Source organism: Pseudorasbora parva, chromosome 23 (assembly GCF_024679245.1).
Source record: "Pseudorasbora parva isolate DD20220531a chromosome 23, ASM2467924v1, whole genome shotgun sequence".
Lineage (NCBI taxonomy): Eukaryota > Metazoa > Chordata > Actinopteri > Cypriniformes > Gobionidae > Pseudorasbora > Pseudorasbora parva.
This window is the reverse complement of record NC_090194.1, coordinates 30,885,300-30,908,809: the sequence shown is the minus strand read 5'-3', so window position 1 is coordinate 30,908,809 and position 23,510 is coordinate 30,885,300. Positions and strand designations below refer to the sequence as shown.

Below are 23,510 nucleotides of genomic sequence, written 5' to 3'. Positions count from 1 at the left end.
CCAGTTTTGTCATTGATTTTACCATGTGTGATATAATTTATTTTTCTCATTGTAATCATAGTATAAGAGTACATTGGGAATGTATGTATCTTGATGGCAAAATACTATATTCATAAATGTACATTTTCATCATTAATACCCAAATTGAATAATTACCTTTGTGACTTAAACTATTTAATTAGGACACTAAAAATGTATCTTAAAAAGTGTCAAACTTGTGGAACTATACAATGATTTGTTAAAAAATTATATAACTTTATTTCTTGCCTCTGAAATTATTCTTTCCCCTTTTTTTATTGACTTCCTTTCCTTCCCGCTTTTCTCTTGTTATGGCTTTATACTGTCCTCTATTGTTGCTTGTTAAGATAATTGGCTGTAACTGTATACTTATATCTGCAACAAAAAAATGATAATTAAAAAATTCAAAGTCTGAGTTGACAGAGAAAGCTGATGATCAGCATCATGGGGCCAACAAAGCCTGAATAGATGGGTTTGGTTTTGTCAACTCGAAACCAATCCTGAAACCCATGGGACAGGCCCCTGGTCCCAAACTAAACATAGTGAGTGAAAATTATTTTAAAAAGTATCTAATGCTCACCAAAACTGCATTTATTTGATCAAAAATACAGTAGTAATAGTATGAAATATTACAATTTAAAATAACTGTTTTCTATTCGAATATATTATAAAATGTAATTATTTATGTAAAAGCTACATTTTAGCATCAGTATACACATAATCACATCACATAATCCTTCGGAAATACTAAAATGCTAATTTGCTGTTCAAGAAACATTTCTTATCACTTTTATCAATGTTGTGCTGTTTAATATTTTTGTAGATACCGTAATAGGCCTACTTTTTTTTAGGATTCTCTGATGAATGGAAAGTTCAAAAGAACAAATATGAGTTAAATATTTTGCAACATAATCAATCACTTTTGTTGAATGTCCTTTAAAACAAATCTTACTGACCCAAAAACTTCTAAACGGTATATATGTTTAAAGGTTAAAAATGCCATTATAAATCTGTGAAACCTAAAGTAAAGGTCATGCATGTGTTAAATTGAGGAGTTCATTAGGCGCCTCCTCCTCCCGGCTGTGGGCTGGAGAACACAACATTATGAAGCTGCAGACTCGGAGCCTGCATCCACAGTCCCGCACTCAGAGTCCCGCATTCTCAGACCCCTCGTTTTTAAGAAACAACGCCTCCTGCTGTTCTGAAGACCGTACATCACACTTATCCAAATAAGATATATTATTACGGTGTCGTTTCATTTAAAGTTTTCATTTAAAAATACATTTACACAAAACAACGCTTTTGCAAACATCTTTGCATTCCCAAAAAATGTCATTGTTTTCACTGACTAAGTAGGCTACGCAGTAGATTTATTTATTTATTTAATAAAGAGTGTGGGCAATTGAAAGAAAATTACTGATGGACAAAATACAATTACAGATTGAACTATCCTCTGAAAAATATTATGTGATATATAACCATTAGCATAGGTTGAGCTAAAAGAAACATTGGAATTGGAATTAAAAAAACATTGTAGCAATATAATATCACATAACATTTTTCAAAGGATAGTTCAATCTGTAATTGTATATCTTCCATCAGTAATTTTCTTTTATTTAAATAAACAAAAAACAAAAACAAAAAACTACTGGGTACTTTGTTAGTCAGAGAAAACTGACATTTTTAGGGAATGCAAAGATGTTTGCAAAATCGTTAATTTGTTTAGATTTATTTGGAAAACTTTAAATGAAACGACACCGTAATAATATATCTTATTTGGATAAGGGAGTTGTACGGTCTTCAGAACAGCAGGAGGCGCTGTTTCTTAAAAACGAGGGGTCTGAGAATGCGGGACTCTGAGTGCGGGACTGTGGATGCAGGCTCCGAGTCTGCAGCTTCATACTACTCGGAGAACATGGTTGGGATTGTTTTGATGGGACGGTGGCGGAGCCATCTTGTTTTATATCCGTCCTAAGCCCGTTTACCGAGCCAGAGGAAACAGCAATGGAATATGATACTATCCCGACAATAACCAACTGAAATAAACACATTCGAGCATCGAAGCTAATTTTCTATCGACCGAATACACAGTGAGCCGGCAGAATCAGTTATTCGTTGTGATTCATTTCTCAACCTCGGGACTGGTGCTTTAAGTGCATTTTCTCTCGCACATTTTCTCTGGTGTAAGATACTATGAATGGAGGATAAATGTTGCCGAAGGCTGACAGCGGTGGTTTTGTGCTTCTCCTCTTCATTCTGACGACAACAGATCCGCCACGGACAGGTAAAGGTGTTGCTTATAATCACTGCATTTGGTGTTTGCTGCAGTCTGGGCTGGTAAAGGCTCGCAGCTCCGCTTATGTTCGCTCATGATCAGGCGCTGAGCTGCAGAGGCCGTCAGGGCCTTTAACTAACTATGTTATAATTTATTCTTATGAGTCATATTTTTAAGCTATACGCCTTTTCATTGCATAGTTTTTAACATTATTCCCTAAAACGACATAGTATCTATTTATGTTACTCGCTTTAAGCCTTTATATTACACAAACCATGTGGCAAGCTGTGTTGACATTATTACTTAAAACTACTTCTGTTTGCTACTAGTGATACTACGCAATCTGTAAGTGACCTCTGTGATCGTTTTAGTTTCACTCGACTGTTTGTTAGATTCATTATTAAATACTAGCCTATACACAGTTCACACTATTGTAATAAAACGCTACTATATGTAATGTCACTATGCTTATTCATTAATTATTCACGTATTCTCTTGTTTACCAACAGTGACATGTAACTATTCAGTTGTTACTGGTAATAAAATAGCAAAATGTTGCCATTTGCTAATTAGTCATTTTCTGGAAATAAAAATCCCATTAATTTTTCTCCATGGGGAGTTGATTTTTAAAAATAACACTAAGTATTTGACTACAAACCTACTGTGACCTGCTAGGTTGATAATCAATGGAATATGTTTTTGTTAAAGGTGCACTATGTAGTATTTTTGCAGTAAAATATCCAAAAACCACTAGGCCAGTGTTATATATTTTGTTCAGTTGAGTACCTACAATATACCAAATGATTCCAACTATTTGTAAATTGTGAGAAAATTGCTATTTTAACTAAGGACCGGGAAGTTTCAGCATAGCGTTTGAGTGAGTCGCCTGTCAATTGCGTCATATCTGTGTTACCCTCGGTTTCGGGTTTTATTTGGCAGGAGCGCTTTACTCTTAGCAGTGTGAACAAGTGAACGCACGGAATAACGTCATAACATAATTTTCAACACACTTAAATGTATCTAATATGATAAACAGAGCTGCATTACCTCCTAATCATAACCGAAAGAGCGGATCAGTGCAGGCGCCCGTCGACTGTGTCCCGTCCTGTCATAATAAAAGTCCCGGTATTCGCAAGGCGGGTATTTGTTTAACAATCGCTCCAGCAGCTGTGCTCAGGTCCACAACACTCGGTCCTGCTCTGCTTTACACTACAGTAACGTTAATAACCGCATGCATGAACGTGATTTCTGCCCTATTTTCCACCGGCTGTGAGGTGAAGACCACATCTCCCAAGATACTGCGCTCAAACTTTGCGTTATTCAACTACTCATTTGTTTTGAATAGGCGCCCTCCAGTGGACGGAAAGTTGCATAGTGCACCTTTAAAGCCATCAGCCCACAATATTTCAGCATTAAATGGATAGTTCACCCAAAAATGAAAATTCTGTCATGATTTACTCACCCTCATGTTGTTCCATACATGTATAAGTATCTTTCTTATGCTGAAGAATATATAAAATAGAAAATAATATATATAAAATGTATTTTAAAGGGGTGGTTCTGTGGGTTATTTCTAGGCTTGGTTGTGTTTATGGGGCGCAGTATAACATGTCTTAATAGTTCTTTTTCTTTTTTTAAGCCGTATTTTTCTTATATTTTATCTTTATTCCACACCGCTGTCTCCACTGTCCTTTGAACGGCTCGTTTGCTTCCTGCTTCTATGAAGCCCATCCCTCCGAAAAACGCAATGGTCTTAGATTGGTTAGATGGCCAAATGTAGTTTCATGTGTTTTTATTGGCTGAAGTGCCAAGCACAGGTTGTCCGGAAACGCCACGCCCCTTACAATTATGGACAGAAGTCACATCTGCGGTGACTGGCAAGGGTTTATGATGTCACCAACCCATGAAGAAGCTTGTTGTAGTCCGAACCGGCCATTTTTGTAGGCAATAAACTGCCATAACTATAAAAGACAATATATCCGGTTGCATTTAACTTTCAGTGCTGTAACATTGCAGATACTGTTTTATGCTCAAGCAGCAACATTACACACTAACTAAAGTTACAAAAAGTCAAATTGCATGCAACCACCCCTTTAAAGAATATTGGTAAACATCCATTGCCTTGCATCGTATTTTTTTCCTACTTTGAAAGTATTTCTTTTAAAATATCTTCTTTTGTGGAAGATCTCATACAGGTTTGAAACGACTTGAGTGTAAGTAAGTGATGACCATTTTCATTTTTGGGGGAACTATCTCAGTATGCTTGACTGTGGAATTCCTGGTGTAAATCTAAATTCAAATCAAATCACACCAAAAGAATTGTGAATGGCAAGGCTGTAACCACTAAACATTGAAGGGGGACAAGTCTCCAAAATAATTAGAAATGCCCAAATATTCTTGATGCTGCACTCTGAGACCAAGTCGATTTTTTTTTTTTTATTTAGTGACAGGACCAGCTTTTCAACAAAGTTTCGGGAGTGACAGCCGTATTAAAATGTGGGACTGAATTTGAAATTGCTATGTTTGAGTTTGACATTATGATAGCCATAGCAACGGATGGGGCAGTTCCAGGTTTTACTAGTAACATTTGAATCTTACTAGAATAATTTAATAAAGAAATGTGTCTATGTGGAAGAGTTTATCTACAGTCAAGGAAATTTTGGATATTTAATCTACAGCTTCTACTCTTTTTGTTATTAATATCATTGTTATTTTATTTGTTTATCTATGTATTTATTTCATTTTATCCAAATTTGTCTAAGTCCTCTAATGGTATGGTTTGGATGAGGGAAGGTGGAGGTTATGGGGATTATGGTGGTCAAATAAGTTTTTATTACAATTATTATTATTACAAAATGTTCTGTATGCTTTCTCTAATAGTTAAAAATAAAGTAGCCATTCTGTGTTCTGACTAGTACATATGATGTGAGGAATAAGATGTGTTACTAGTAACATTAATCAAATGGGTAACAATAGTAAAATCCCTAATACAACTAGTAAAACTGGAATAGGTATTAGTAACTATTTGAATACAGGTTAGAAATTAATATTTGATATCTGGACCACAGTTCCCCATACAATTCAGTGGCTTAATTAGCTATTTGTTACTAGTGCCAATTGAAAAGTTACTTACTTTTAGTAGCAATAAAAAATGCATTTAAAGAAAAATATTGCCTGCTAGTCACTATTAAATTTCTAGTAGTACTTCAAAAAAGTACTTGTAACATGAAAATAGATCCTTGTAGGTTTTAAGGATTAAATGTTTAAACAACTTGCCATACTGGCTAACCAGTTTCAGTCAATCTATTGTTTCTGGTATGCCACAGTTTGATAAAGAAGCAGACAGCTTGAGCAGAATGTATCAGATGGGGAAACATCTAAGCGCTGGTGTGTCTGATGTTCTTCTTTTGGATGGAAGGGTTATTAATCCTATTGATGTAGGGTGATGCATGGAAACCCAGTGGATCAAATAAATAGGACAGTATTTAGGTTAATGGCCTGTGATGTGCTTTTCTGCATTTAATTTCCATGGGGAAGCCTAGGTTATGTGCTCAGTCTGCGCTTGTTTCGAGGCAGGTTATGGCGTTCTATGTTGTATCGCGTAGAATAAACTCACAGCTAGTGTTTAATCACAGTGTGCCTGTGCCCTCTTGTTAAAGTCCAAAATATTGCATGTGGAAACCATGATGTTAACAAAAGGAGTCGGAAGTTAATGCTTGCCTTGCATGTCTTTACTACTGACCCAGAAGACTTTTTTTTTTTTCTTGTAAAACAAACTGAAATGGGTGCAGGCAAGTTTTCAGTTGCATCCCATGTTGAGCCATGTATATCACCTTGTTCAAATATATATATTTGAAGGAGATACCTTTTTTGAAGGATTTTTTTTTTTTTTTTTTCGAGTTCTGAAAGATTTCAGGTTCCAAAAATGTATTTGTACCTGAAATCTTTCAGATCTCCTGAAATACTGAAAACTTCTTAGTTCTTATCTATTTGTCAACTAATTGGATTATTTGTAAAATTTACGAGGTCAGTGGAATGTATTGACTTGAGTATTTTTTACCCGTCGAACAGCTGTTCACCTGTTCCCAAGGTTCTTACTGATTACAGCAGTTAATGTGGTGCAAATCTGGCCCTGGTAATCCATAGGAAAGACAAGCGCACTGGTCTTCTGAAGACATCTCAGTGTCAGTGTGTTTGTTTAGGGATAACTTTAGACTTAAGGGTTGGACAGGGGATTGATTGGATGGCTGAATGTCTGGACCTCCCAAGAACCTCTTTTTAAAATGTAATTTGAGTTTGTCTGTCGTTTCTCAGGATCATTTAGTGGATTGAATGATCTTAATTGGGTGTTTGCTAATTTATTTTATTACATTATCTCAAATTCAATGTCTGTCTGTTAAGTATGTATAAAATAAGCATTAATTCAATACATGTGTAAATACATATCAGTGGCAGGCTGTGCATTTCATACCTATGTCTTCAGTGGTATCCTACCTGAATGAATCCACCACCTCTTAATGAAATCATCATGATGCGACGGCTATAAGAACTATCAATATCTTACAGATACTCAGTATAACAGGGCATTGCGTCTCTAAAGAAGTGAGAATGAATTCCATTATTAAAGCAGGAGACCCAATTAACACAATTTAACAATTCTCCTTTCACCGATGTGCCAGACACATCATATCTAACAGAAGCATCGATCCACTCCAGGTTTTCTGTGCATTTTTGTTGTAACTTTTGAGTTCTCCGACCACAGAAACCCCAGCATTTACGGTTTTCCCAGGCAAATTCTACAGGAACGAAAACGCAACTGCATAACTGGTTCTTGAAAAATCTTGCCAACTGTTTTGAACAATCAAAAGTAGGCCAATGACAAAAAATTTTCAGGTGAGGTTCAAAGAGAATACGAAGTGTTTTTCATAAAAAATTAATTAAACCCATAAAACTCGTGATTTTACAGTATGAACATGTTGAAGATAATAAAATGATAATGAAAATAATAATAATAAAAAAGTGATCATACATTTTCAAGGAAAAAAAATCAATCCCATTCATCACAAAAAACAGGAGCCGGATTAGCCAGGGTTGACTGTAGGCTATAATTTTTTTTAAAGATAAAATGCATTAAAGCCTACTCAACAAAATAGGCTACTGATTATTTGTAAACAAAACATCATCATGTCATACATTACAGTCAGTTCAGGTTTAGCCGGGACAGATCGAAAAGTGTTCCGTCACCGTGACTGTGCATTCAGCTGCAGAAGGCTGTAAACGGGAATTTTGAAAATGGCTTTGTAAGCATAGACAGCAAAAGAAATGGACACAGCGACCCCATAGACTTCAACAGTGAAAAGTGTGAAGTCAATAGAAGTACACACTTCCTGATGGCTGAGCGAACTGCGCAGCCTCAGACTGAGCTTGACGACGTAGATGTGACGTGAGCAGCCTGTCTGACAGTTGTAAGTCTTCTAGTAGTTGTGGAAAGTGAAATCTGAATCACGTTGTTTAACTGTTTTGTCCTGTTGCTTTTGGCTCACTATGGGCTTCACCCCATGCTTCTCCTTTGACTATCAGACTTTATGTCTCCATGTCCCCCGACTGTCTCATAGACAGTAAAAGATTGCCTGCGAGCATCTCCTCAGGTCTATACGGTAATTTCTCAACTGTGCGACAGAGTCGTGTTGGTTATGACGCAATAGTTAGCCTATTTTTACAAAAACAGCTTCTACGGGGCAATAGTGTAAGATACAAGGTAATGGAGCGTTTTATACATGGTCGTGCTTCTTTAGAAATAAACAATGGACAAATGGAGTCTTTAAACGCCTCAGATGTAAAGTTATTCACTGTCAAAGTGACTCAAAAATGAATGGGAGTCAATGGGATGCTAACAGCAGGTGATGGCTTGGTTAGCAATGGCCGCCCCTATGGGTGGAACACTTACCGAGTGCTAGATTACCCCCTTGTTTGTAAGTAATGCTGCAACTAAATACATTTCTCCTCTGTCAGCCGTTGTGGTTTGAAAAAAAAAAATGTGCTAAGTGATAAACTGTGACTTAGAATCTCATATGGTCCGTTGTTTCCGGAAGAAAGCACCGAACGCAACATAGAAAATAAATAAATTAAAATGAAAATTCCCATGTAATTAGATTTCACAAACTTAGATCCTATCGATCAGCTCACTTAGCACAGCGTTCGTGGCTTGACTCGACTTGAGACTGTTTTCCAAGATGGCTCCTGTCTGTCTTTATAAAGTATCTTCTTATTATTAAACTGTTTGTACACTTACAAAGTTTCACTTACAAATATACACTTTGTACACTTACAAATGCTTCGGTTTGCATGTAGGGACCCTCATCATGCTGCCGTGTTAGTGTGAGGTTATTTTAAGCCTTGTTAGTGGTATTAACTAGCGATTTAATTTCACTTACCCTTTGCCCCATAGACTAGCGTTATAGGCTAATCTGTTTTTAGAGATAAAACTCTTTACATTCGTGAAACATTTTCATGAAAACGCATCTCAGAGAACCATCTCCTCGGTAACCATGTGTTAAATACCCCAAGGTTCATTTTTCACCGGGGTTAGGGTTAGGTTATAATATATATTGATTGGTAATGGCGCAATATTGATTCTGAAGGCCTTATGGCAGCCTGAAATATGATTGGATAAAAGCAATTTAAACAACAATTATTACTATTATAGAATTTTGTGTATATACACACACATATCAGACTTTGCTTTTTAGATGTAAAATATAAATACAAGTATTTTTGGGGGGCCTTTGCAAGCTCATACAATAATAAATATGTAAGACATTGACTTCTGTTTGCAAATACAGATTCCTCTGTGCTGTCTATGGTTATTTATACCCTGATAACCAAGAGACTCTTGAGCCTTTGAGTGATTAGCTGATGGTGTTATTGCTGAAATCAGCCCCTTGAAATCACTAAATCTGCCTCTTCCCCCTGCAGGTCCACGGATCGCTCTGGCCAGACTGCTGTCCGGTAAGCTGCAATCCTTGGAGTTCTTGCAACCTTTCTTGAGGGTTTCTAATGTTTTGCTTTGACACTTTGACCCTGTTTGAGTCTCATTGGTACTGATATTGTCACTGTCCTTGATGGTCCTGTCATCTAAATTAGGCTTTGTAAACAGCACTGAAGAGACATTTCCTATTGCATAATAAATCATGTGCATTTGTTAATACACATAATGGAGGCTCTGCTGTAGGTTTTGTCTTTCTAGAGTAGTGTCGTTGACTGTATTGTCTGACTCGCTGTATTTCAGAGCTGCGCTGCAGTCCAGGCCAGTTTGCCTGCCAGAGTGGAAAACTGCAGTGCATCCCCCTGTCCTGGCAGTGCGATGGTTGGACGGCCTGTGAGGACAAAAGCGATGAGATAGATTGCCCTAGTAAGTACACACACACACACAGTCACATTCTTGTGCAATCCATTTTAAAAACATGCTCATTCTTGGATACACAAGAGGAACGAATTCGACTTATTCGGTTTTGTCCTGCTACTTTGCCAGTGCTTGGCACCCCAGATTTTTTTATTTGTTTCACCTGTGGAAGGTGTGCTGTCACAGTCCTCAGAGTCCGATTCTTGTACGGGGCAATGGGAATTACAGAGAAGATTTACTGAGCATGTGATTTGTGTAGAGATGCTGATATTTTTCCAGATATTTAAAGGGTTACTTCACCCAAAAATGTCGTTCCAGACCCGTAAGACCTCAGTTCATCTTTGGAACACAAATGAAGATATTTTTGTTGAAATCCGATGGCTCAGAAAGGCCTTCATTGACACCAATGTCATTTCCTCTCTCAAGACCCATAAAGGCACTAAAGACTGCCTTATAAAGCCCATCTCACTACAGCGGCTCTACAATCATTTTATAAAGTGACGAGAATAGTTTTTGTGTGCAAAAAAACTAAATAACGACATATATATATTGATGGCCGATTTCAAAACAAAGCTTTGAAGCGTTATGAATCAGTGTATTGACTCATGATTCGGATCACTTGTTAAACCGCCAAACTGCTGAAATCACGTGACTTTGGCGATCCGAATCATGAATCAATACACTGATTCATAATGGTTCGAAGCTTTGTTTTGAAATTGGCCCATCACTATACAAGTTGTTATTTTGGGGGGTTTTGCGCACAAAAACTAGTAGTTTAAACTTGACACTAAATATAGACTAACTCAAGCAGTCACGTAATCCATCATGTCCCAATAAAGACATAAATTTACATGAATTAAATAAAACAACCATGAAAGAGAGCATGTTGATAATAAAGCACTGAATTTATTTCTCTCTCTGTTTATGCTCATCTTGTTCTCGTCACGCTCAGCAGTTCAACTCATCGGTTGTTGCTCCAACTAAGGCTAGTCATCGTATGTAACTTTTAACAAAAATCCACTCGTTTAAAACTCCTTAGACTATATTAACGTCTGCTATATAACATTTATATAATAAACTTATAAATAACCACAGGTCTGTGGAAGTTAATTATTAGCCCTATATCTGCGAGAGACGTTCTGTGTAAACGCATAAATGAAAACGGCGCTCTATCATCAGCAGGTATTTCATAATCTTGACCGACAAAAACATTAGTAATAATTATGATGACGTACCAGATGAGATGATAGCGATGACGTATTCGCTGTTTTGTTAATTTTTTCTGCCAATGTTTGAGTATTTAATTGCAAAAATATTATTGTGGTTGGAGTGTTATATAAAACAGTTTGTTTAGTTCAGTGCTGTTGCTTTAATTGTAAAAAAACAGAAATAACATAAAAAAATATCGGTTCTATATATCAGTTATCGGGCACATAAGCATGTGAATAATCGGTATTGTATTGGTTATAATAAATCAGTGGCGACCGATCTGTGTTTTTCGTAGCTCCTTCAAGCACTGCTGATCAGATTCACACCAAGAGCACACGAATACTCGTCTGGCTATCACCAGACCAAGCTCAGTCTTTTAAGATTGAACACTGGTCTGGGAGTCTGCTCTGTATTTTACTGCACAAGAGGCGTGATCAACGAGCATAGTTCAAATGACTCTGATTGGTTGAAGGACTGTCCAATTGCATACAGACCACAAGAGGTGTGATCAACAGGCATCGATCCATTACTTCACTATCTGTCATTGTGTTAAACCCCCCAATGGTGGGTAGGTGGATAAGCCAGTCTGTGATTGGTTCCCGCAAATGTGTAACAAACAGGATAAATGAATGTACAGATGTCAAGACTGAGCTGCAGAAATCAAACCGCTGGCAGATCAGGCTGGGTTTACCCAGTCTACACGAATACAAGAGAACAGAACCCTTAAACACTGAAGATGAGTTGCCTTGTATTGGTGATATTGTACAACTGGGATATTTTGGGGTATTTTGAGATGGTGAGATTACTTTTTATTGATTTAAATTTTGCCGGATTGATTGGTCTTCATATCTCTTCTCTGATGTATACTGCGCTTTGAAGTCTCGTAAACGTTTCAGTGACACTTTCAGTAGAAGAGGCACTATTTCACATCTGTGGTGACCAGCAGAGCAGGGTGATTTGCTGGGGATATAAAATTAAACATTGCAATGATTTTATTGCTTTTATTTGGTCACTAAAACATGTCATGTATTGAGATGTTTCAGTGTCGGTGATGTAAAAAATAAAAAGTTATTTTGTGTCATATCTGTGAAACAGTTCAAACTGTAAGAATATTTATAAAATTAAAACATTAAGTAAAATTAAAATAATAATAACAATATTGTTATTGATAAAATGTATGTGTGTGTGTGTGTGTATATATATATATATATATATATATATATATATATATATATATATATATATATATATATATATATATATATATATATATATTAGATATATTAAATGATAAAAACACATATAATTGTATATAAACACAGATGTATATTATTATACCATACATATATTATATAAAACAATTTGTTTTTTTTTATTTATATACATTTTTATTTTTTATTAAATTTTATAAGCAACTTTTCAACAGTGACTATATGGTGAAGATGACAGTTCTTCTGATTGAAAAAAAAAACACATTTTAAGCTATTTAAGAATGAATATCATCAAAAGTCTAAAAAATGTAATTGTTTTAAAGATTTTGACCTAGATCTGCCGTATGGTGAGCTCTTGGCCCTGGCGTGTCGCTGATGTAATCATTAGTGGACAGAAAGCACTGCAGGGTTACACACTCAGCTTCTGCTTCTAATTACTCTGCCCTTTTCTGACATTGCTGTAATCAATTGCAGGAGTTGTTGGCTCAGGGCCTGACTGATCTACAACCTTACTGTAATTCCTGTTTGGTTGTTGAATTTGTTCAGCCTCTTTTTTTCCTTTTTTTTTTAAGCAGCAGGGTACAGTTTAATTGGCAGGCTGTGTAAATGTCTCTGAGATTCTTAGACACTATTTAGTTTGACAGACCTGCTGCCGCTCTGTTTGCCTTCCTTCCGTTTGATGTGGATCAGGGATTCAACATAAGCAAATTGTTTGACTTGTACACAGATTTTACATTGGACATCAAGTGTGGATAAAGTACCATTAGTCATAACCATTAGATTTACCCAAGGGCCTCTCATTTATCTTTCATAGTTTTTTCAAAGTCACAGGTTTTGTAAACTGCCCTGCATCATCAGATGATTTATGCTTCAGCCTTATATTTAGGCCATTTAGTTCTTCAGAAAGCATTCTGATGATATTCCTCGTTTCACACTGTTTTACAGCAATAAAGGAGGAACGGTATCGCTACAGCAACGGTTTTGAGCCGGTGGAGGACGTCATGGGTGTCGCTCAGCCAATGCGCTTCAACAGTAAGATCCTCTTTAAAACACTCATACTCTAATTCACTTTTGATTTAAACATTTACATTAGCTATCACATTAAATACTACAACAAAATCTACAGGAAGACTGAAGTAATGATGCTAAAATTCAGCTTTGATCAAAGGAATAAATTACATTTTAAAATGTATTCAAATAGAAAATTATTTTAAATTGTAATATTTCACAATTATACTGTTTATACTGTATTTTTGATCAAAGAAATGGACATACCTACCCCAACATTTTTATATACACACACACACACACCGATCAGGCATTACATTATGACCTTATATATATCCTTATATTGTGCTGGTCTCCCTTTTGCTACCAAAACAGCCCTGAACCGTCGAGGCATGGGCTCTACTTGACCCCTGAAGGTGTGCTGTGGTATCTGGCACAAAGATGTTAGCAGCAGATCTTTTAAGTCCAGTTAGTTGTAAGTTGGGGCTTCCATGGATTGGACTTATTTGTTCAGCACATCTCACAGATGCTCGATTGGATTGAGATCTGGGGAATTTGGAGGTCAAGTCAACACCTCAAACTCATTGTTGTGCTCCTCAAACCATTCCTGAACCATTTTTGCTTTGTGGCAGGGCGCATTATCCTGCTGAAAGAGGCCACAGCCACCAGGGAATACCATTTCCATGAAAGGGTGCACATGGTCTGCAACAATGCTTAGGGTGGTCATAGGGGTCAGTAACATCCACATGGATGGGAGGACCCAAGGTTTCTCAGCAGAACATTGGCCAAAGCATCACAATGCCTCCGCCGGCTTGCTTTCTTGCCATAGCGCATCATGGTGCCATGTGTTCATCAGGAAAGCAACGCACATGTACCCAGCCATCCATGTGATGTAAAAGAAAAGATTAATCAGACCAGTCCACCTTCTTCCACTGCTCTGTGGTCCAGTTCTGATGCTCACATGCCAACTGTTGACCCTTTCAGTGGTGGACAGGGGTCAGCATGGGCACCCTGACTGGTCTGTGAGTGACTATGCAGCCCCATACGCAACAAACTGAGATGCACTGTGTATTCTGACACCTTTCTATCAGAACCAGCATTCACTTCTTAAGCAATTTGAGCTACAGTACCTCATCTGTTTGATCAGACCACACGGGCCGCCCATGACAACCTTGAGGACAAAATGTTCACTTGCTGCCTAATATATGATAATCAGTGTTATTCAATTCACCGGTCAGTGGCCATAATGTTATGTCTGATCGATATATGCTGTATATGTGTGTCTGTGTGTGTCTGTGTGTGTGTGTGTGTGTGTATATACTGTATGTATGTAAAAGAACATCACAATAGGTTTATGGGGGAAAAATCCCATTAAGAATCAATCGAGTCATATCTCAGAGAGGAAGAAATCAATGAGATGTTCATAACATAACTCTTCCTTGAAAAACAGAGAAGTGTCCGAGTGGCTGGCACCATTATGAAAAAACAGCTAGCTGTTATAAAGTCTACCTGAGGAGTGAGAACTACTGGCAGGCGGTGGAAACATGCCAGAAGGTCAACGGCTCCCTCGCAACGTTCGGCACCAACGAAGAGCTGCAGTTCATCCTCAAGATAGAGCTGGACTTCGACGAAAACGTGTGTGAGCGAAAGGACCAGTGCAAGTGAGTGTGAAGAAGCTGTTTTCTGAGGAAGAGATGAGGTGTTTTTAAATTCTCAACGCTGTGGATGTGCTTTGTTGTCGCAGGTTCTGGGTGGGATATCAGTATGTGATTACTAACACGAATCGTTCACTGGAGGGCCGTTGGGAAGTGGCATATAAAGGTTGGTTTTACTTTTTATCTCTCATTTATTGAAGAGTAATACAACCGTAAAGAAGAAAGCTCACCCTCATTTTGTTCCAAACTGGCCTTTCCTGTGGAGCACAAATTGTGTATATTCAAAGAATATCTTGACCATGATTTTCATTGTAATGAATGTGAATGAAGCTGTCAAGCTACAGAATTACTAGTGTTATACATAATGTGAATACATAATACATAGTCTGAACATAATGTCTAGTGCACTCTTAGTTTTATGATAACTTTGCGTGAAAGACAGACTGAAATTTTAGTTGTTCACTGAAAATTGTCACTGCTGATTGTGATTGAATTGAACTCAATAACCAGATCACTTTGATTTCTTAAATCCACAATATGTAACTTTTTCGCCGCTAGAGGTTGATTATTCAAAACAAAGGCATAGCTTGATGATGCCTTGTCATCGGATGACGGTCTGGCTTGTCAGGCTAAAGGTTGCCTGCTAAAATTTGCATTCCTGGGTCTATATATCGCATAATTGAGGTCGCTTCAACCCGCGGATATGGAAAACAACCTTCGGGAAAAAACGCAGACCTGGCAACACAGCGCAGTTGAGTTCTGTTGACATTTGACAACGTTATGCGTCGCTTCGTTGCTCTGATTGGTTGTAGGTCTATCCAATTGAGGTCTTTCCTGGTTCGGTTGAAACGCCCTATAATCACAGCCCAATTGAGCATTATCAGACTCATATTCTGACTAGAATTGAGTATGACCATGTCAGGATAGTAAAACATGGTACTCTTAAGCCCCTTTCACACTGCACTTCGCACCCGCAATATTCCCGGAACATTGCTGGGTCGCCTCCTGTGTGAAAGCAACCACGTCCCGGAATTGATTACCGAATTCGACTCGGGTCGGGGACCTATCGTGCGACTCCTAGAGCTTGTTTTTTCAATAATACAACCCTGCAGTGCCAGAAGAGCTAGTCGGTGTTTTAAACGCAGAGAGTGTTCGTATACAAAAGAAACTAAAATTAAACAAGCAGAACTGTGCGCAAACTGGACACAAGTCGAGACCACGGAGCTCCTTACTATCCGCGCTGAAGCTGAGATCGCTCGCCATTATACGTCACATCCGGATGTCACGTGTCAACTCGATCCGGGACCGTTACGGGTTGTGTGTGAAAGCGCACATATTACGGTATTTCGCTGGCAGTGTGAATGGACCAAATCTAGCGGCCCGGGAACAAATGCCGGGTCGCATTATCCGTGTATTTGCCGGAATCGCAGTGTGAAAGGGGCTATATTAAATTTAAAAAACAAGATTTTAAGGTGCACTGTGAAAAATTGTAGCGGCATCTAGTGGTAAGGTTGTAAATTGCAATCACCCACCGCTCACCCCTCCCTTTTGGAGCACATAGAGAAGCTACGGTGGCCGACACAGGACAAAGATGTCATCTGAGACAGCAGAGAGTAGCTAGCGCTCTGTAGAGAAGTTTGTCTGTTTAGGGCCACTGTAGAACATTTCACTGTAAGAGAAACCGCGGTAGATCGAAATGACTCATTCATTATGTAAGGTGTTTATACACCACTGAAAACATAGGTGTGTATGATATTGCTATTATTCTACTGTCAATAGATCCTCATTTGTTTTTTGTTTTAGTAATCTTTTATTTCATTTTATTACAAGCAGTTGCCAAGGCAACACTTCTAATGTCTGATAAAGTTATGTCTTTTTTTTATTTTTTCATCAAATATTTCTATAAATAAATATATAAAAGTTATTACTTTTATCTGAGTTTAATAGTTTTAGTTCTTATTTAAGTTACCAATAACTTCTGTTTTTTTGTTATTTTTCTGATTTCACTGGTTCACTGTTACATTTTATACATGTTAACTCTCATCCATCGGCCTGTTCCTCACAGGGTCCATGCAGGTGTTTTTGCCTCCGGAGGGTCTGGCTAACTTCGGCGAGGAGAACCCTACGCAGGATAACGTGTTCTGCGCCCAGCTGCAGCGATTTCAGATCAAGAGCATGAACGAGCGGGGCTTGCACAGCTGGCACGCGGAAAACTGCTACAAAAAATTCCCCTTCCTCTGCAAGAGAAGTACGTCCAGCGGCGTATAGACAGAGCCCTGTTTTATAGCATTGAAACTTAAATAGTTTTTTTTTGTACTTATATATAATATAAACCGGTTTCTTCAACAGGACAAACTTGTGTGGATATCAAAGACAACGTGGTGAATGAGGGCTATTATTTCACGCCTAAAGGGGACGACCCGTGTCTGAGCTGCACGTGCCACGACGGCGAGCCCGAGATGTGTGTGGCCGCCCTGTGTGAGCGTCCGCAGGGCTGCCAGCATTTCCGCAAGGACCCTAAAGAGTGTTGCAAGTTCACCTGCTTGGATCCCGGTACTTTCACAATCTCACCCGATCACATTGTGAACTGTGCGTCAGTTGTATGCGCTCTAGTTTAATCCCTGCATTGCAGGTAAAGTTAAAGGTTATTGGGCAGACATGTATTAAAGTCAAAATAGATCCTTAAAGGTGGGGTAAGTGATATCTGGTAACCGTTGTTGTTATTTCAAATCACCAAATCAAACACGCCCCTACTCCCAAAAGGGTCTCGCCCCTATTTTGATAGCTCCGCCCCACACATGCGTAACACAGGCAATGACTATCGCCCGTTTCACACTTACTCCGTCTGCAGTGCGTGTTGCGTTGCGTGTGCGTTGCAGGAGCCCCACACCCTGTAGTGCTTTCACATAAGCTGCGTTTGCAGTCCGCAACTGATCCGCTGTTGCATACCCCAAAAACAGCATTTATTCATTATTTTTTATTTAAATTCCAAAAGTTTTTACTGAACATGGCTCGTCAGAATTCCAATTCTCTTTGTTTACTCTTTAATAGAAGTCAGGTTACGTAGCCTACTACATTTAAACAACATTTTATTAAATTCATTTATTCATATTTATATACTGTAGATTTAGCTCACACAAGTGGCAAAACATTTAAACATAGGTTATAGCCTAAATCACAAACATTTTAAATTAGAAACTTACAATAGTCTATTCAAAAACAGCCGACTCTCGTCTTTTCTTTCGTTTTTACACCCTTTTAAAAGAAATCCTGCAGGCCAAAAAGAACTTTGCTTTTCACTGCCAAGAAAGTACGAGTGCTATCCATTATGACACTTTTGTTTTTACCTAAATGCCAGGTAAGGTGTCGTTTTGTTGCTTTACTTGAGAAAAAAGCCATGTGTTGACTTTGAAACAAGAGTATATTTTAAATGATATACATCTGTGGTGAAATTACTAGATTTTCGCGTCAGTACATGTTTATTTTAATGCGAACAATGTTCTATCGCTTTAATGCAGCAACGCAGCGCAGCAAAAATAGACTCGGTACGAAAACGATCCGTGCACTGCTGCAGACGCAACGCTCCTGGAACGGACTGACGGACAGCATCCGCGTGCAGTGTGAAAGCTGTCATCCATTAACATGGGTACTGAAAAAAATACGCACCGCACACGCACTGCAGACGGAGTATGTGTGAAACGGGCGTATGGCAGAATCTGTGTGTTACTAATCCAGGTCGAATATTCAATGAAAAAGTCACCGCTTCCATTTACAAAAGCACAAACCGTTCTCATGAACAACTCAATAGTACATGAGCATGACATTCCAGCTAATGAATATTACAGTTATGACAAGATTAGAGTTATAGCGATCACAAAAACACAAACCGTTCTCATGAACAACTCAACAGTACACAAGCACGACAGTCCAGCTAACAACATATTACAATTATGACCGGATAAGGGTCATATAGATCATGAAAAGAGGAAACAAACATGTATTCGGAGTATAGTATCTTACTTGTCGGACACATTTTGTGAGCTGACACTTGAAACAGACAGTGAGGAGATTTAGACGCTTTTTTTGGAAAAATAACTAATTTAATTTAAGGGCAGCCACCACCACTGTTACTATACGGTGTGGAAATGAACAGGTCTTTATCATCGCTGAAGTGAGCCACAATACAATCGCAAATGGACAAACGAGAACATGACACACGAGCATATTCAAGCAAAAGCTGCATATATTAGTTCTCGGCTAATCTCCGTCCTGTGTGACTCGTGTGTTTTGTATAACATTAATCCATTTTCCAAACAGTGTTGTTGTCTTCCCTTGATTCATTATGGTACACTTATAATAAGTGTTTATATTGGGACTATTTCAGAGTGTTCAGGTATGAACTGTTGCGGAGGAGCACAGTCCCGGCGTGACTCGCCTTAGACATAAACCGAGAGAAGTAGCTCCGGCTGCAGTGTTCTTTCGCAAGAAGAATGCAGTTCTGTTTATTAACCGCTAGAGCGCAAAAAGTTATGGATTGACTGCCACTTTAAATGTGCAACATGTGATTTGTCATTTTTGTGAATTGAAGTTCCAAAGTCTCACCACTAGGTGGAGCTACTTTGCCTTTTTATCATACATAAGTGCATGGTATGTTTGGAATGACAAACTACCATTATTTCATTAGACAGCTGAAATTAAGACTTTCTATAAAACCTTTAGGACATAATGTGGTAATTTCTTAGACTATTTGTGCAATGGCACTTGCTGAATTAAACTGGCAACATAGAACCTTCTTGTAATAGCAATGTAGCTTACATTCATTTGTGGATGAGAGTGAGGTCGCCAATATAATGCAGATACAAATGAGATATCGACTAATGCAATTTAATTATATTTAATTATATCAATATACATACATATGTACATGTATATCAGTTATATACAGTACTTGTAGTATTTTCATTTACGTTGTAGGAAGTATTGCAGATTTATATTTCTATATAGTTCTAGGTGGTAAATGCTGTTTAGTTAACTAGGAGTCAGTTTCACACATACCCTAGTATTAGGTTGTGCCGTTGTAGAAGTAAGTCATCTCAGTTGTGTTGTTTCCGTTTGTTTTCAGACGGCAGCAGTCTGTTTGACTCTATGGCCAGCGGTATGCGGCTCATTGTGAGCTGCATCTCGTCCTTCCTCATCCTCTCTCTGTTGCTCTTCATGGTGCACAGACTGAGGCAGCGGCGGCGAGAACGCATCGAAACCCTCATTGGAGGAAACTGTAAGGACCTGTTTGATCAGTTGATGGTATGCACATCTTGAAACGCTGTTTTTCTGAATCATCTTTGTTTTTCACAGTGCATCATTTCAACCTGGGCCGGAGAGTCCCTGGCTTTGACTACGTGCCGGATGCCTTTGGAACGGGGCTGACGCCTTTACACCTCTCCGATGATGGTGAAGGCGGAGCGTTCCACTTCCAGGAGCCCCCGCCACCTTATGCTGCCTACAAATACCCAGATATCCACCACCCCGATGACCCTCCTCCTCCATATGAGGCCTCCATCAACCCAGACAGCATCCTCTACATGGACATTGGTATGTCTTCACATCAGTGACTGCATTTTTCATTCTTTATATAGATGCAAGGTATTATTAATTTATCTTTCATTCATTCATTCCTCCAGAACCTAGTAGCCTTAGCTGCCTAACTAGACAACTTTTTTAGATGCTGCAGTTCACTCTGTCTCGCCCAGAAAAAGCACACAGCTTGTTAGAAATCAAGATTAACAAAAGCACGGCACTAAATACAACCCATGTACCTTCTTCTCTGAGATAAGTAGAAGATACGTCGCTTTCACAGCTGTCATTCTGACTGTGATGTCATGTGCATGTTATGCATGTATTACCATAGACTGTAAATAAATATGGACATAGTGTCCGTGACATCACCCGTAGGATTCTGAAGTGCAGTTTTGAAGCGTAAAGTAGAGACGAGCTGAGTCTTAGAAACAATATGTTATATTTATAATGTCTTATTTACTATTTATCTAACCGTTTAAATTTTTTTTTCACACATAAAAATATATACTGTAGATGGATTTTTGGAAGGGGGTCCCTCATAAAAGGTTCATCATATTTGGGGGTCCCTGGCATCATAAAGTTCGTGGTAACCGTTCCAAATAACTAAAAACTTTTCTGCATCGCTAGTTTTACGCATTGTTGTCGTGTAAATGAACCTTTAGGAATGTTGTTTTGTACCAGTCCCCACCCCAGCACCCCCAACCACCACTACCAAGTTATCATTTTTTTAATGCTTCAAATTTTATTCCAGTTATTTGCCACGGCAACATTTCTAATTTTTAGACTTGTATTTTATTTTATTGCAATTAACAAATCATTTTAATAGTTCTAGTTTTAATTAACTATAGCAAAACTGAACACTGGGTGAGCTTTCGTTCACTTCCTGTTCTCTCAACAGGACGCACCGGGGTCCCGCTCGCATCTGGGCATATGAGCGGCGCGGCCAACTCTCTCCAGAGGGATTTCCCTGAGCCGCCGCTCCGCACGCCGCCGCCGCCCCTGGAGGAGCGTGAGGACTCCATCGACAGCAGCACACTACTGGTATCTCCAGACACCCCCAGCGAATCAGAGACCAGCATCACTGCGGACTGCAGCAGCGGCCCCTCGCTGAGCACCGTGGTGTAGGGAAGGAGAGCCAGATCATAGGGTACGTGTCCAGACTGATCGCTGTACTAAATGAAGGTGTTGGAGGCTGTAGGACTTGGACGCTTTCCTGTTCAGAGCAGAGACTTCAGACATTGAAAGAAAAGATGCTTGTTTTGGGGTTTTTATTCGGTGGTTTTTCAGCTCGAGTCCCATGTAAATACTTCCGTCGACTGAGTCGCCTGATGTCGGGGAGGGCCGATAATCCACCTCTCTCTGAGGTTTACACTGGCATGTGTCGATCACCACACTTTGAGCGAATGAACCGGTTGCTGAAAGACATTTTAGGCCTTAGTGGTGTAAGTAAGTCAACCTGACGTTCTCACTGGAATCGTGTCCTGCACACTGACTCTTTCCTGGCACAAAGAAGCAATTTTTCCTTGATTCATTACTGCTCTGTCCAAACTGACCCTTCCGAACCCTTTCCTGTGCCGTTCATCCGCCGGCGTTCCTAACACGTGTCCATATCTGCGGGAAGGATCCGTTTGTATGTGAGCAATACCATGTTCTTATCTGGATTCCTGTCATGTCTAGTTTTTACTTTTCTGTTGGATCAGTAGCACAAAAAAGATTGATTCTTTTAGATCAAGGTACGAGTTTGTTTCAGCCACTTTTAAGTATCCTGCTGTGATGTGGTGACGCAAATCCGTTGCCTCATATTTGGAAAATAATGTCAACACCAACTTAGAAGCGTTAGAGATTCTTTTGCGAGGTGAACTTTGAAACTTGGACTTTAGTGTGTCGTCTCAGCAATGCATATCAGATTTGCTCCAGTCTACAAGGGTACAAGGTTTTTTTGTTTGTTTTTTATTTAACTTTATTTTATGCAATGAATCTCACAAAAGTTGTCTGGAAAGACTCATTTTTACCCAAAACCAAAAGAAAAAATAAGAAATTATATTTTGCATAGAAGCTTATTGAACCAATAATTTTTCAGTGGCCCACAATATTTCAAGAAATCTAATTTCCATTACTGTGAAGCTATATATATATATATATATATATATATATATATATATATATATATATATATATATATTAGTACTCCACAGTATGTTTTTTATTTATTTTTTGTAATTTTCATTATTATTATTTTCATTATTTTTTTTATTTTTTTTTACAGCTATATACATACACATATATATACACAAGTTGTCCCATATATGTGATGAAATATGATCTGGCAATTTCTTTATAAGATTCATCCAAAAAAAAAATGGCTCTAATATACATTTTGAATTTAGAATGTAACCATAAAAAAAAGAACTTTTACCCAAGTAATACATATTTTTACTCATTTTTGCCTCACAAGCTGATCTCCAAGTGTGCTGAAACAAATCATGGTTTTTGAAATAGATATTTGTTAGAGATCCTGAGTTTGGGCTCCATGTTTAGACCTGCCTACAATATGTTTTGCTTTTATGGTCGGTCTGCTGGTGTGTGTGTGTGTGTGTATGTGTGTTTGTGTGCGCCTGTGCGTATGGCTGTATTTTTCATTCTCAGCATCTTTAAGCTAAGTGCTCTCTTCTCAATGTTGTTTCGATGTAAATCAAACAAGTAAACCGTTTGTTACTTGACACTAAGTAAATGTGAGCGTATATTTGCACACGAGCGCATAAATGTGCATGTATGTAAGGGCAAAACTTCCTCTTTTTTTCTCCTTTTTTTTGTTTTGTCATTTACAAATTGACATAAACATTGGTACATTTTCAGCTAATTAAATATGTATTTAATGAAATGTATTAGTTATGAACAGGGATAGATTTAGATTTGGTCTGCATTGTTACTGACTTAAATGAACACTGCTTTTGCAATGTTGATATTCCGATTCCTGGATTTTGTAAAATGGGAACGCAATTTATTTTCCTGGCTGGAAATGCAACAAAAAGCTCAAACTGAATGACAATCAGGCAGAAGTTTTTGCACAACAAAAGCACACAGCCCTGCTGTATTTGGCTGAATGAACTACAAAGAAAAATTATTGTGGCACACAGATCCCTTTTTCTTCCCTAAAG

The 23,510-nt window shown here is 38.3% G+C and overlaps 1 protein-coding gene across 1 annotated transcript; it reads left to right on the top strand.

Moving 5' to 3' along the window:
• The first annotated feature begins 1,950 nt into the window (after positions 1–1,950).
• Positions 1,951–22,490, top strand: dgcr2 (DiGeorge syndrome critical region gene 2). The gene is made up of 11 exons (XM_067433398.1): positions 1,951–2,302; positions 9,269–9,301; positions 9,582–9,704; positions 13,061–13,147; positions 14,574–14,784; positions 14,868–14,944; positions 16,844–17,026; positions 17,128–17,331; positions 19,901–20,053; positions 20,131–20,367; positions 21,251–22,490. Exons 1-11 carry the CDS (start codon positions 2,227–2,229, stop codon positions 21,475–21,477), a joined length of 1,611 nt encoding a protein of 536 aa, XP_067289499.1. The 5' UTR covers positions 1,951–2,226; the 3' UTR covers positions 21,478–22,490.
• The last annotated feature ends 1,020 nt before the right edge of the window (positions 22,491–23,510 follow it).